The 15,173-nt window shown below is 46.7% G+C and overlaps 1 protein-coding gene across 5 annotated transcripts in view; it reads right to left on the bottom strand.

Annotated features, from left to right (window-relative positions):
* Positions 1–15,173, bottom strand: part of PCNX1 (pecanex 1) — a 132,883-nt gene that overhangs the window by 102,343 nt on the left and 15,367 nt on the right. For all 5 annotated transcript variants that reach the window (XM_090033256.1, XM_090033258.1, XM_090033257.1 and 2 more), the window contains exon 3: positions 4,074–4,179. In XM_090033256.1, coding sequence (XP_089889382.1) covers positions 4,074–4,179 — 106 coding nt within the window. The remainder of the gene's footprint in view (positions 1–4,073; positions 4,180–15,173) is intronic.

Below are 15,173 nucleotides of genomic sequence, written 5' to 3'. Positions count from 1 at the left end.
TTATTTCTCGGATTTTTGACAAAGCTACTTCAAATTTAGAGCATCTGGGTCAGGTTCAATGGTCAGATTATACAACTACAAGTACCCATGTCATACGTAAACTGACTGTTTGGAAATTTTCTTGATTAGTTTTCCTGCATATAAGTACTGTAATTTGTTTGGTTGCATGAGTTTCTTCCAGCAACTAACCCAGAGACCCTAATTCTCCCTTTAACAATACCACTTCTCCAAATAGGCTACAGGTGTCAGACATTAGCTGACTCATATGCCAGACAACTGATACTAGTACAGGGACCATCCCAAGCCAGCCTGAGCTCCAAGCAGATGCAGAAAACACTGGTATACTGACTTTATGAAATGGTTTGTGGGAGCACTCTCTCAGGAATCCCTTGCTCAAATAAGCCCAAACTTGGATCAACAACTCCACCATGCATGCTCCCACAAGGCAAGACAAAATAAGTAAAATGAATTCTAAGATACCTGGTCAGACCTTTAAACTATGTCTTCTCAACCTTATTTTGGTCATGAGACAGAGAGTGCATTCAGACAAGCCCACACATGCCTCTTGCAGCATCTCAAATGCCCCAGCCCCCTGATCCCTGCCCCACCCCCCGCCTGCTCCCCAAGCCCATCACTGCCCCACCTAGCCCCATCCCCCCACTCCATCCGCCCCTGGAAATTAAAAAAGCCCCAGCACTTACCAGCAGTTCCAGCTGCAGCTGGGGTCACTGAGGCCCCACAGCACAGCACGGGGCAGGGTGACAACCCCAGCAGCCCCAGCTGCCCCCCACTGTCCTGTGCTGCCAGGAGGCCCCAGAGCCCCTGCTCTTGGGGTGAGCTTTTTTTCCCCCTCCTTTTTGGTCTTTTTTTTTTTTTTTTTAAGTGCCATGGGGGGGCAGCCATTGGGGAGGCTGGGGGAGTAAGCAGGGGTGGGGCATGTGGGCCCTGCAGGGGCCATTTGGCCCCCTGTTGGGGGGTTGTAGCCCCTGGGGGGAATAGCAAAGTCCAATGGCTCATGCAGGGGGGGCTCCCCACACCAGCTCCACACGTGAGGGGTGGCGTAAGGGCAGCACCACTGTGAAGCCCCTGGCCCAGGGCTGGCCCTTGCAGCCTGGCTCATTCCAGCCCCATCAGTGCAGTGCCCTGGGAGCTGAGAGCCATGAAGCCACCCCACAACAGCACCCACCGCTCAAGGCAGCTGGTGCCCATGCTTCTGGAGCTGCAGCTGCCCTGGGAGCGGTGCAACAACATGTGTGTTCTACTGCTGAGTGGGCAGGGGGTGCAGAGCAGCCCAGTGGTGCTGCTCCTGGGACACCTGCAGCCAGGCGCAAAGAGTAACAGCAGCCACCAATGCCAAGCTGCAACCCTGGCTGTGTCTGCACCCTTCCCCATCCTTCCTGCAGCTTCCCAGAGCCCGTGGCCCCATGTGTTTTTTGGGGGGAGAGGTAGGGTGGCTGACCAGTAGAAATGGGTCTGGGTGTCAGCACAACTAAGATCTTGGAACCAATCCCTATTTGTTACATTGTAAAGTGGGTTCCCTTTATGCAAATTCAAGTTATACACCATTTTTCAGGAATGCATATACAACATAAAGCGAGGAAAACCTGTACTGCTAGGAGCATGGTTGTACCCTGCTGCTAGAAATCTGTCTCATTTTGTCTCCATGTCCAAATTTGCTCACTGAATCCCATACACCACTATCAGCAAGGTCAAGAAGTCCCATTCCAGGCATAGCAATCAAGTCTTCTGTAAACATCCCAAAATATACTTACAAACTGAACACCTGAAGCCTCATATTAAAACTTCAATCTTTATTTTCCAAGTCCAGGATCACCCCTATCCAGTCATTTAATCATTTCCATGAACTTTTCCATCTTTAAACAGGATTTCTTCCCCCCCCCACCATTTGGAATTCTGCTCTCCAACTTCACCCCACTAGCATGTGGAAAGCTTCTTTAATTTACAGTGTGCATGGCATGAGTATTCAAAACCAAATGTATACCCACTTTATCCTGTACATTTTATTCCTCAACTTAAATAGTTCTTTTCCCTCTTTTATGCTTGCATTCCCATGTATTTCAAGCATAATCATATCCCTTTTCAACATGTTTTGCTCAACTAAACAAGTGAAACAATCTCCTCTCAAATTCTTCATTCCCTCTTCTCTGCACCTGTTTTAGTCTGAATTCCTCATTTTAACCCAAATGACCTAAGCTGTACAACATGTTCTAAAGGAGGTCTTAGCAATGGCTCATACAAAAAGTACTAATACTTCATTCTCTCTACTAAAAATACCTTCTTACCCTATACAATACAGAATTGCATTGTAGCAGAAAACCAGACCCATTATCATTACAATGCAGGAACATTTGCAGCTGAAGACAAGAAGAATGGTCCAAAGCACCATTTTTTTTTTACTTTATCGTACTAAAAAGTCTTAAGCTAAGTCACATGGCTGTCAGCTGTTTTCTTCTGTGAAGCCTTAAGTACTTTGGCTGAACCTGCAGAATTGGTGCACTGGCAACTGAAAAAAAGTATTTCCTCTTTCCACATTTAGGCCATAGTTTAAACAGGACTCAGGTGTTTACTGAGTAGATAGGTCAGCAGAGGTTAGTTTGAAATCAGGCAGAAGGCAGGGCAGGATGACACCTTAGAGACTAACTAATTCAGAGAGGTATGAGTATTGGTAGGCAAAAGACCCACTTCTTCAGATGCCTACTTATATCATCATAGATGGATAATGCTCATGCCTCTCTGACCCAGCTAGTCTCTAAAGGTGCCAACCAGCCCTACCTTCTGCCTGTCAGGTGTTTAATACATCTTTGTCTTCTTAACACTACAGCTTCCATCACTGAGAAATATCAACTCCAATTATGCCAGTAAGGGGAGCCCTTAATCCCCTTCCTCCTCCCATTTACTTTAGCATAGGTGTGTCAAACTTACCTTGCACCTCAGGTCAGATTCAGACCTGAAGGGAAATCATTGCTGCAGCAGATATGGCCCGAGGCACAAGGTGAGCATGACCCTGTGCAGATATGGCCCAAGGCACAAAGTGAGCATGACCCTATGCTCAGTAACAACTAACAAGAGATCTTATAAGTTCTGTTATACAAGTAACATACAAACAATCTTATATAGAAAACCTGCAAGCATAGACATTTACTGGAGGAGAGGGTTTAAAACAAAGAAGCATACTTCCAGCTACCAGGGAATACCATAAGTGCGTAATGCAGCTACATTAAACACCAAGGAATTATTTTTATTTTACCCCTTCCAAACAAGCTACAACCCATAACTGGGGCTCTGGAACAGGCCTTCTAGAAGCAAATAAATTTAGCATCTTTCCAGGTGCACCAAATTTTCTTAGCAATCTTGACTAAAGTGTAACACAGTACTATCATCAAGAGTAAATGTCTATGAAAAATCCAGTCAGCATGACAAGAAACAGCCACACAAAGGCAGCAATGCAGGCATTCACTAAGATTAAACAGCAGCTTCTCCATAACAACACTATGTAAATGACCAAGAGGGTTAAATTGAACATCCAAGCATTAGGCAGGAAGTATCAAAACAAAATAAGACAAAGTAAACAAACTAAAAACAAAAAAGCAAGCAAGCAAACAAACAAAAACCAAACCATCAAGTCAACCAAAAACCCCATAGTGAGAAATGGTAAAAGCTAATGAAGTAGTAAGGAAAGAAACACATTAGATCATAAGCCATAATGCACTGAAGAAATAATTTAAAATGACAAAGTAAAGAGAAAACCCACAAAGAACAAGGCCAGAGTGTGCTGAGGCTTTTATTTTAATGGCTCACAGGAAACAGCAGAGGTAGTGACCAGAGCTCAAACAGGGTAGCTCCATGCCCTGAAACCTCACAAGGGCAGCACTCGCTGTCACCTTGCTGCTGGCACAGCCCATCACCAGCTGCAGCAGCAGCTATTTTTGCCCTCCTCCACCTCCCCCAAGGGCAGGACTTGGGGTTAGTGCCCCAGTCATCACTCCTACCCCCACCTAGTTACATTATGGTGGTGATGCAGTAACAACAGCTGGAAGAGCTCTAATACCTACCTGGTTGTTTGGATCTACTCCAGCATAAGAATTGCGAGAACTGCAACCAACAGGGGGGGTGGCTTCTCGGATGAACTCTGACATTTCAATCCCTCCACCAGGGTCACTTAAAAAAAAAAAGTTGAAAACAGAACATATTTTTAAAACCATTATTCCCATTACTACCAATAATTCAAAGAGATAACAATTTCAAACCTTAATTCAATGCACTTGAATCAGTTCTCACACGTGACTGGAAGGCGTATGAGAAACATTCATTTTGTAGGGTTTCTACTTTCTTTTCAGATATGGAAAGTTCATCTAAATTGAATACTCATCAGGTTGATGCTGAAGAAATTAACACAAAATGCTGTTTTGCCTGTATGCTGACAGAAGCAGCCATGAAGCAATTTCCCAGTCATTAGGGAATTTCTAAGGCCACTGTGGAGAATCAGTAGATTAAGAGAAAGTTTTATTTTTACTACCTCATACACACTTCATCTGTCCTTCAGGTTATCCAATTAATACTACTTTGCCTGATTCCAGGAATCAAATCAAAGGAGGAAATCCACAGGAAATGCAACAATGGTAGACATAAGGCTCCTTGAAGAAACACCAGAAGAGCCTAAATTGAGAAATATACCCCATCTATCTCCATCTAGTTGAGAATGAAGTTGAACGAGTGGCTGGACACTACCCAGAGTAGCAGTGAAAACTGAGATAGGTTCAACATGCTTGGTCCAGAATGAGATGTTTTCTTTGCCACAGAATGTTAGCTGGGCTCAGAAGAACTTACACAACTGGCAAAAAAGAAGTTTAAGATGCAAGGCCTTTATTGCTCTATATTCTTTGAATAATAAACAAACATGCTTTCTGTCTTTGCCTGTATAATCACAGGGTCCTGAAGGGCACCTATTACACATACCAAAACTAAACAGGATAGGTATCATTAACTCAACAGCAACATGGAGAAGGGTGTAGTCCAGAGATCTAATCTAGGAAAACAGGACTATGTTGTTCCTTCCAGTTTGAGTTGCAAGAAACCCATGAGGAAGCAATGGAGAGGACTAAATAAGCCGAAGTGAGATTTGCCCTGTAGACAGTCACATACTAGGAAGGTGCAAACACAATGTATTCTGGCTACATTACACTGCTGCAATGGCTCATTGAGACCATGGAATGCAGTCCATGGAGGCATTTTAATTTATCCTCAAGACTAGAATGGTCCCCAGGCACATCATGAGCTAACCCTCTTGTAACTGTAAGAGAGAGAAAAGCTTGGCAGGATAGGAATGAGGGCAAAAACATTTAAGGCAGAATACACTAGTCTCCTAAAAATATGAGCTGGTGAGATAATTATGTTCTGTCTCCAAGGGTTTGAATAAGAATTGAACATAGCGACCATTTTGTTACGACTCAGCAGTGAGAAATGTACAAGCTCTTATTGCTCCATATAGCAGCAGTTAACATTTCCCAAGCTGCTATACTCCTGTTAATACCAATGCTGGGACAGTGCCAGGAAAATTAAAAAGTAAAACATTGAATTCTACCTCATGAACTTCACCAGCTTTAGCCAAATGGCAAATATTCCTCATATAAATGTTTTTGGAAATTTATGTACAGAACAACTTACAAGAGTTTAAGCATTTCCTAGTTAACTGATTTTGTCTATGTTACAGTTGCAGTTTTACTGATATTAAAAAATGACCCTGACGACTATACAACTCCCTTTGCCCCCATCAAAGAGGCTACTTACAAATGCAACATGCAATTAAGCAGTCTTCATTAGTTCACCAGACATCTCAAAGTGTGACTTTTCAGATATTAGGTTGACTGAATTTAGCACAGCTTTTAAAAAGTGAATTAAAAATAGCTGCATGAGAAAGTTTACTCTACTAGATCCCCCCATAAGAGTTGTTCAAGAGCTACTGTACAGACTGTAGAAAAACCTGTTAAAGAATTGCTTGAGCTAAAAGATTAACTGAGGCTAGGAAAAATATCAGGTTGAAATGAGCAGACAAAAATGGACTTCTCAACTTAACTGCTGTCTCATAATGGATTTCAAAAGTCCTCAAAACTAAGACCTTCAATTTTACAGCCAATTATATTTTTACACTTGTGGTGTAATTTTAAATAGTGCAGCAATCAGTTCTTTCCACTTTATTTGCTGAGTTACAAGTATGTGAGATTAATAAATTCCCTCCTTCTCTGACTCTTTGTTTGGTCTCTGTGCCAAGGAAACTGAAAATGGTACTATCAGTACATGCATATCTAGGATACTAGAATTTCAGGATTAAAAAACAAGCCCATTATACTTTTGATAAATTAAACAGCATTTAGCATTTTAAATATTTTGCTGACATTTGCCACCCTTAATTCATGACAAATACTGAGTTCAAGCAGGGATAGTATAGTAGGGCACAGTTTCATGGTTAGTAGGGTCAGAAGGGACCTAAGCAGATCATCAAGTCCAACCCCCTGCCATGGCAGGAAAGAGTACTGGGATCAAACAACCCCAGCAAGGTGATTGTCAAGCCTCCTCTTAAAGACCCCCAGGGTAGGAGCCAGCACCACTTCGCTTGGAAGTTGGTTCCAGATCCCGGCTGCCCTGACAGTGAAGTAGCACCTCCTGATGTCCAATCTGAATTTACCCTCTGCCAGCTTGCGACCATTATTTTTAAACACTCCTGGTAGCACTTGGGGAAACAGGGACTCCCCCAGTGCCTGCTGGTCCCCTCTGACTAGTTTGTAACAGGCCACTAGATCCCCCCTCAGCCTTCTCTTTTGGAGGCTGAAGAGGTCCCATAGCCTCTCCCTGTAGGGCCTGTCCGGCTGCCCCCTGATCATGTGAGTGGCCCTCCTCTGGACTCTCCATGTTGTCCACATCCCTCTTGAAGTGCAGTGCCCAGAACTGGATGCAGTACTCCAGCTGCGGCCTGACCAGTGTGGCATAGAGGGGGACTATCACCTCCCTGACCCTGCTTGAGATGCATCTGTAGATGACAGACCTCCCAACCAGGGAGAAGAGCTTGACCAGGAATTCTTGGGTCAGCTCACAGAGGTAGTGAAGGCTAAGGATGTGGTTGTCATGGGGGGCCTGAATTTCCCGGACATCTGCTGGGAAGAGCAGTCAGCCAGGTCTGAACACTCACATAGGTTCTTGGCCAGAGTGCAGGACCTCCATCTAACCCAGGAGGTGCACAGCCCCACCAGGGGAGACGCCTTGTTGGACCTAGTGCTGGCCACGGGTGATGACCTGGTGAGGGGGCTGCGGGTGCTCGACCACCTGGGCGACAGCAATCATCACGTGCTGGAATTCACCATCCAGCGCAAGGTGGCAAAGGCATGCAGTAAGGCAGCGGCCCTAGATTTTAGGAGGGCAGACTTCAACAAGTTAAGGAGAATAGTTGGAGAAGCACTGAGGTCCCGGGGGGGAGGGGAGCCAGGTGTCCAAGGAGAGTGGTTGCTCCTTAAGGAGACGATCCTCCAAGCCCAAAGGAAGGTAATCCCAGTGAGGATCAAAGGGGGCAGGAGAGCACACAAGCCTCTGTGGCTCACCGAAAGAATCCGGGAATGTCTCCTTGCTAAAAAGGAGGCTTATACCTAGTGGAAAGAAGGGGTCATCACCAGGGAGGACTATTCTGTAGTTGCTCGGGGATGTAGGGGGGCAGTTAGGAAGGCTAAGGCAGAGATGGAACTGGGACTAGCTTCCCAGATTAAGGACAATAAGAAGTCTTTTTTTTAAATACGTAGGGGGTAAAAAGAAGGTCCCGGGTAATGTGGGGCCCTTGCAGGACGACATGGGTAACTTGGTCGTCACACCAGACGGCAAAGCTAACATGTTTAATGATTTCTTTGCCTCCGTCTTCCTAAGTAGGGACCAGAACAGCCACCTCCCTGCTGGGCCCCCCTCGGGCACCAGGGGAGCCACACCTGGGCCATGGGTTAGTGAGGATTTGGTTAGGGAGCTTCTGGAGCGGTTGGATGTATTCAAGTCAGCCGGCCCGGATGATCTCCACCCTAGAGTTCTAAAGGAACTGGCTGAGGTCATTGCAAGTCCCCTGGCAACTTTATGAGCGCTCGTGGTGATCTGGTGAGGTACCGGAGGACTGGAAGAGGGCCAACGTGGTCCCCATCTTCAAAAAAGGCAGGAAGGAGGACCTGGGAAACTATAGGCCGGTTAGTCTTACCTCGATCCTAGGCAAGCTGTTCGAGAAAATTATGCTGGCACACATCCAGGAGGGGCCAGCAGGGGACTGCATGCTTAGGGGCAACCAACATGGGTTCATCAGTGGCAGGTCCTGTCAGACCAACCTGGTGGCCTTTTACGATCAAATCACCAGATCATTAGATGCAGGGGTAGCAGTGGATATAATCTTCCTGGACTTCCGGAAGGCATTTGACACTGTCTCTCACCCCGTTCTCATTAAGAAACTGGGGGGCTGTGGTGTAGACACCCACACAGTCAGATGGGTCGCCAACTGGCTGGAGGGCCGCACCCAGAGGGTGGTAGTGGATGGGTCCTTCTCAACCTGGAAGGATGCGGGCAGTGGGGTTCCACAGGGCTTGGTCCTCGGGCCCACGCTGTTCAACATCTTCATCAGTGATTTGGATGAGGGAGTAAAAAGCACCCTGTTCAAATTTTCTGATGACACTAAGATGTGGGGGGACATGGGCACACTGGAAGGATGCAACAGGCTACAATCAGACCTAGACAGGTTATAAGGGTGGGCGGACAAGAATAGGATGGGTTTCAACACAGACAAGTGCAAGGTGATGCACCTCGGGAGGAACAACCGGCACCATACCTACAGGTTGGGGAACACCCCTCTTATCAGCACAGAGGCGGAAAGGGATCTGGGGGTCATCATTGACTCCAAGATGAATCTGGGCCACCAGTATGGAGAGGCAGTCAGGAAGGCCAACCGCACCTTGGCATGCATCCACAGATGCATCTCAAGCAGGTCCAAGGAGGTGATCCTCCCCCTCTATGCAGCACTGGTCAGGCCGCAGCTGGAGTATTGCGTCCAGTTCTGGGCGCCACACTTCAAGAGAGATGTCGACAGCATGGAGAGGGTCCAGAGGAGGGCCACTCGTATGATCAGGGGACAACAGGGCAGGCCCTATGAGGACAGGCTGCGGGACCTGAACCTGTTCAGCCTCCAAAAGAGAAGGCTGAGGGGGGATCTTGTGGCCTGTTATAAACTAGTCAGGGGGGATCAACAGGCATTGGGGAAGTCACTGTTTCCCCAAGCACCGCCAGGAGTGACCAGGATTAACGGTCACAAGCTGGCAGAGGGTAGGTTTAGGTTAGATATCAGGAGGCGCTACTTCACAGTCAGGGCGGTTAGGGTCTGGAACCAGCTTCCAAGAGAAGTGGTGCTGGCCCCTACCCTGGGGGTGTTTAAGAGGAGGTTAGATGAACATCTTGCTGGGGTCGTTTGACCCCAGTATTCTTTCCTGCCATGGCAGGGGGTCGGACTAGATGATCTGCTCAGGTCCCTTCCGACCCTAGAAACTATGAAACTATGCGTGACAAGGTGCGGTTGGCCTTCCTGACTGCATCCCCACACAGCCGGCCCGTGTTCATCTTGGCATCAATGATGACTCCAAGAACCTTTTCTGCCTCTGTACTGACGAGAAGGGAGTTCCCCAGCCTGCAGGTATGCTGCTGGTTGTTCTTCCCCAGGTGCATCGCTTTGCACTTGTCAGCGTTGAATCCCATCCTATTCTCGTCTGCCCACCTTGTAACCTATCTAGGTCCGATTGTAGCCTATTCCTTCCTTCTAACATGCCCACATCCCCCCACATCTTAGTGTCATCAACAAATTTGAACAGGGTGCTTTTTACCCCCTCGTCCAAGTCACTGATGAAGATGTTGAACAGTGCAGGCCAGAGGACCGAGCCCTGGGGGACCCCACTACCCACATCCCTCCAGGTCGAAAATGACCCGTCCACCACCACTCTCTGGGTGTGGTCCTCCAGCCAGTTAGTGACCCATTTGACTCTGTAGGTGTCAACACTCAGTCCCCCAGTTGTTTCTTAATGAGAACAGGGTGACAGACAGTGTTGAAGGCCTTCTGAAAGTCCAGAAAGACTATATCCACTGCTACCCCTGCATCTAAGGATTTGGTGACCTGGTCATAGAAGGCCAGCAGGCTAGTCTGACAGGACCTGCCTCTAATGAACCTGTGTTGGTTGCCCCTAAGTATAAACTCCCCCGCTGGCCCCTCGTGGACATGTGCCAGAATAATTCTCTCAAAAAGCTTACCCAGGATCAAGGTAAGACTAACTGCATGACTACTGCAGTCCAAATAAACATGAAAGCTTAGTAGGCAGCCCTTGCATTATACATGTTATATAATAAACTACTTATTTAGAAAACTTTTTAATAGGTTCTAATCTGGGTTTGCAGTTTTCAGTAAGTTTTTATGAATGTGAAATCCACCATTAAAGATAAGGATTTTAGCAGTTAATTTTTGGCATTTCTGGCATAACTATATGTCAAGGGAGAGCCTAAATACTTTGGTGGCTTGTGTCCTAGAAATAAGATCTGGCTCATCAGAACTTGAAGCTAAGCCAACTAGAAATATGTTCTAGTCTCTAAAAACTGGAGAGTGGAAGACAAACACTGCTATGTAAGCTAATTTCTTCTTATAATGGCATACTGCATTGCCTGAATAAAAGGCTTTTGAGGCCACTGAAAGACTTTAGTATACTGCTATTGTAACATAGCCACAAGGCAGACAGTTGGAAAGCAACATGTAAACTCTTTTAGTAGTGAGATCTCTAACTGTTGCTCCACAGATCATGGAGCAACCTGAGCTCCAGTGAACAGCGTTGAAGATTTCTTAGGGCAGGTATTCCCAATTGATTGCTTCAATATTCTAGAAATATTCTCTGTTCAATAACCAAACTTGTGGGGCTTTGAGACTTGGATATTAGAACTAACTCAAATATAGGCAGTCCTCAGATTTACAACACAATTGGTTCCTGAAAACCAATGCCCCAGCTGACCTCAGAAATCATGATCCTGCCAGATCTGCAGCCCCACAGATCCCCTGAAACCTGCTTGTGGCCCCTCAGGGGGCCACATGCAGACTATCAGTTGAGAACCTCTGCTCTAAAGAATCTGCTGCACCATCCAGTTTGGTGTTATCCACACATTTTCTAAGTGTACAGGAGACTAGGTTTCTGGATGGGGGTTGGGCCATATCCCCCCTTTCTCCCTGTTGGGACTCAGCCACACCTTCCCCACATGGGGCCTGGGTTGCAGCCCAGCCACATTCCCTTCTCCCCCATCCCCCCACCACTCCTTATAGGTTTGGGCCATGTCCCATTCCTTCTACATAGGTCAAGCTCCTTTCACCTGCAAGGCTGTGTTGGGGCCAACTGGCCCTCCACTCCAAGTGCCCAAATGGTGCCTGCCTAGGCACTGGATTATGAACACTAGCTGGATCTGGCCTACAGATGAACCAATCATTCCTACTCGGGCCTGCAGGGCAAAAAGGTTGAGCACCGCTATATAAGGGACCTTTTGTTCTGGGCTTTACTTGGCAGGATTAAGCCACAGAACAGGCAAAGTGCCTTCAACTTAGAGACAGCCCTCTCAACTAGTAAAGGCGGCAAGGAAGAATGGTATGGGTAAATACTAGTAGGTAAGGGAAAAAGTCATAAATGCCTATAAATTGTTTCCCAGTTTGAAGGCCATACTAGGTTTTAAAAAGAATTGTAATTACATTGCAACTCCAAGTACAGACTGTGTAATGGGATATGCACAGCTTGCTTATTTTGAACTTTCTGAAACATCAAAAGAAATGCTTTGCACCAATCTGCACTGCAATTTCATGTCACTGCATCAGCCTCTAGGCTTGAGGATGTTACAGTCAAGGCACCCAAGGCAAGCCTAACCATTTTAGCTTAAGATGATGGTTTTCAAAGAGAGGTATGGGGCAATTTTCCCAGAGGTACATGCCTAATTTTTAATAAGGAGGGTGAGGATTCTGATTCTGAAAATGCAACCAATGTGCATAACACAGGTAGTTCAATTTGCAATAACAAGCTTTGAACACATTCTCTGCAGTACCACTTGTAATCTTATGCCTATTCTGTTACTTCTGTTCTGTTATTGCTTAAGTTTATTTTTTTTTCTTGCAGCTCAGCACTGCAAATGGTGCTCCAAGAGGTAAAACCCTTCTCTCTTCCTTGTATACCACTGCTGTCTATCTGCAGCCAGATATTTCCCGATGTCTGTTAGTATCCTGTTCTGAACTAGATGGAACATCAAAAGGTCCACAATATGCTTTTTGGCTGGCCACACTTCCACTGACTTCATTTCAGTTCTCCATATAGTAGCTTCCTAAGTACACGCCCATTAGTTTTTGGCTAGCCTGTCATGCACAACAGTACTGCCCTTCATTATCAATGCTGCAATAACCAGCTCATTGCAGGACTTCTAAATTGGCTGACGAAATCCTGTGACCCACAAGCAGGTATGGAAGAAGTGTTGGTGGTCTCTCTCCAACAGTCAGAAATGTCAGTGGTGTCCAGGTTCCACACCCATAAAGCAAATGAACAAGAGCCACAGAATAATAAACCTTAGCTTTCATGGAGGCCTTCTTTCATAGAGTCCAGACCTGCCTAGTCTGTTTGCCAAAAGCTGCATTTGTTTTCAGGGTATAACAACTCCTTCATCAACACTAAATCAATCTGTTAGCACACTGACCAGGCATAAAAGCTCAGTTACAGGATATCACTTTCCATAGGCATATAGTGCAGACAGACTGGAACTCTATCCAGTGGCAATCAGTACATAACCATAAACTAACTGCAAGTTCTAGAGGTATTTGCACCCAACCCTGTACAAACAGCAAAACAACACTTGTAAGTTTTATTTGGACTGAGCCACTAATGCTGTCACCCACAAAGAGTAAACCGCAAAGCAACTGCAAAGTAGCTGTGGGGCAAATGTCAACGTTGTTTGTAATTTTACATGATTGTACAGTGTTCCAGAAGTGAAGAATATTGCAAGTGATTCCTCCAAAAATGCGGCATAAACAGAGTAAACAAAATTGGATCTGGTTTCACTCTAACAAAGACAGAAAAAGGTTTGGGCAGCTTGAAGGAACACATGGCAGAATAAGGATTGGCACTTATCATAGAATCACAGAAGTAGGGTCGGAAGGGACCTTGTAGATCTTCAAGTCCGACCCCCCGCCTGGGCAGGAGAAAAGACTGGACTCAAATGAGTCCAGCCAGGTAGTCATCAAGCCTCTTCTTAAAGATCCCCAGGGTAGGAGCCAGCACCACTTCCCTAGGAAGTTGGTTCCAGCTCCTAGCTGCCCTAACTGTGAAGTAGTTCTTGCGGATGTCTAATCTAAACCTACTCTCTAATAATTTGTGTCCATTGTTCCTTGTCATGCCAGGGGGCGCTAGGGGAAACAGTGTCTCCCCTAAACCCTTCTGGTCCCCCCTAGTGAGTTTATAGACAGTCACCAGGTCCCCCCTCAGCCTTCTCTTGTGAAGGCTGAACAGGTTTAAGTCCCGTAGTCTTTCAATGTAGGGTCTGCCCTGTAGTCCCCAGATCATGCAGGTGGCCCTCCTCTGGACCCTTTCAATGTTGTCCACATCCCTCCTGAAATGGGGTGCACACAACTGGATGCAGTACTCCAGCTGTGGCCTGACCAGTGTTGCATAGAGGGGGAGGATCACCCCCCTGGCTCTACTTGAGATGCACCTGTGGATGCACTTATCTGATGCAGGAACACAAAGAGCTTCTCAGGAGACCCAAGGCTTCCCAGCAGGCTCTAAACAGCTGGACTGATTGTTGTACCTCGAATTTTCTTGATGTCAATGAAAGATACGGAGACTACAATGCTTATCATGATTGCTCTCTTTGATCTGTCACACAACAAAAATCATGTCCACCATTCCCCAATCATGCTCTAAAGCTATCCTGGGACTCTAGGAGCTTGCCACTTAACATGAGTAAAAGAACAGAAGCCAAGGAGTGTCCAAGCCAGTATTTTATTTAATAGTTACAATGCATGCCTCTTCCCCCTTGTAAATCTTAACTAAGGTCACATATTTGATCTCGAGGGACAACACCCTCCTCCCAGGTTTGAAAGAAAGGCTTTGTAGATAGACCGTGTCACGACTATGAACCCTAGCCTAGAGGTTTCTTTTCACTTGTTACTGACCTTTTTGATGGACAGGCCTGTGTCCTTCAGTCACCCAAAAAACTATGCTGGGAAGAGCTTAAGCTGCTAGTAGGGCCACCTATGTTGGACAGATCTGGAAGCAGAGGTAATCAATCCACAACAGTAGAGTCTATTTTTTTCATAGGGTGGCTATCTGTAGCAATTGCCAATGGGGCCAATGTCTTCCAAATGGTTAAAAACCATCATGTCAATGGCAAGACAACAGATGAGCCCACACATGGAAGTCACTCATGGTAAAAGTGACAGACAAACCTGTTTGAGTTAATGACATCTAAGGTACTAACTAGGGATTGGCAACTCCCAGTACGTGTGACCATTTTCCTCAGCCTGCCACAGCTGGCCCAAGCTCCAAGCAGCTGACACCAGCCATGGAACCTGGGCTGCTGGCAGCAAGCGGCCAAGAGGCTGTAAAAGCAGCTGGCCTGCCACCTGCTGCAGCTGCCCATAGCCTGGGCCAGCTGTGGTAGGCAGCCAGGAGGCTGCAAACAGCTGTGCTGGGCTCTGCAGCCCTGGCACCAGTTCTGTGGCTGCACATGTGCTTCTGGATGAGCAGTGGGGGAGAGGCTAGGGTTGCATTGCCCCCAGGCCCCTTCGTAGCTGTACACCTGGAGGTGCATGCACAGCCACCACCACGACGGAGCTAACACTGGAACCGTGGAGCCCTGTGCAACTGTTTGCAGCTTCCTGACTGCCTGCCACACCAAACTCTGGTACCCTGGCACTGGCTCCATGGCAGCAGCAGATGCATGCACGCCTCAGCACATGGCAAGGAAGGGGTCAGGGCAGCACAACCCCAGCCCTTTCTCTGCTGTCCACCTGGCAGCGCATATACAGTCACTGCCAGCAATAAGGATCTGGCCCCTCATGACTCCCCCACTTCTGGCTGCCAAATCAAGGTGTG

The sequence above is a fragment of the Crocodylus siamensis genome, chromosome 2 (genome assembly GCF_052110815.1).
Source record: "Crocodylus siamensis isolate JL-2025a chromosome 2, ASM5211081v1, whole genome shotgun sequence".
Classification (NCBI taxonomy): Eukaryota; Metazoa; Chordata; order Crocodylia; family Crocodylidae; genus Crocodylus; species Crocodylus siamensis.
The sequence above is the reverse complement of the archived record's forward strand: the minus strand, read 5'-3'. Positions and strand labels throughout refer to the sequence as shown.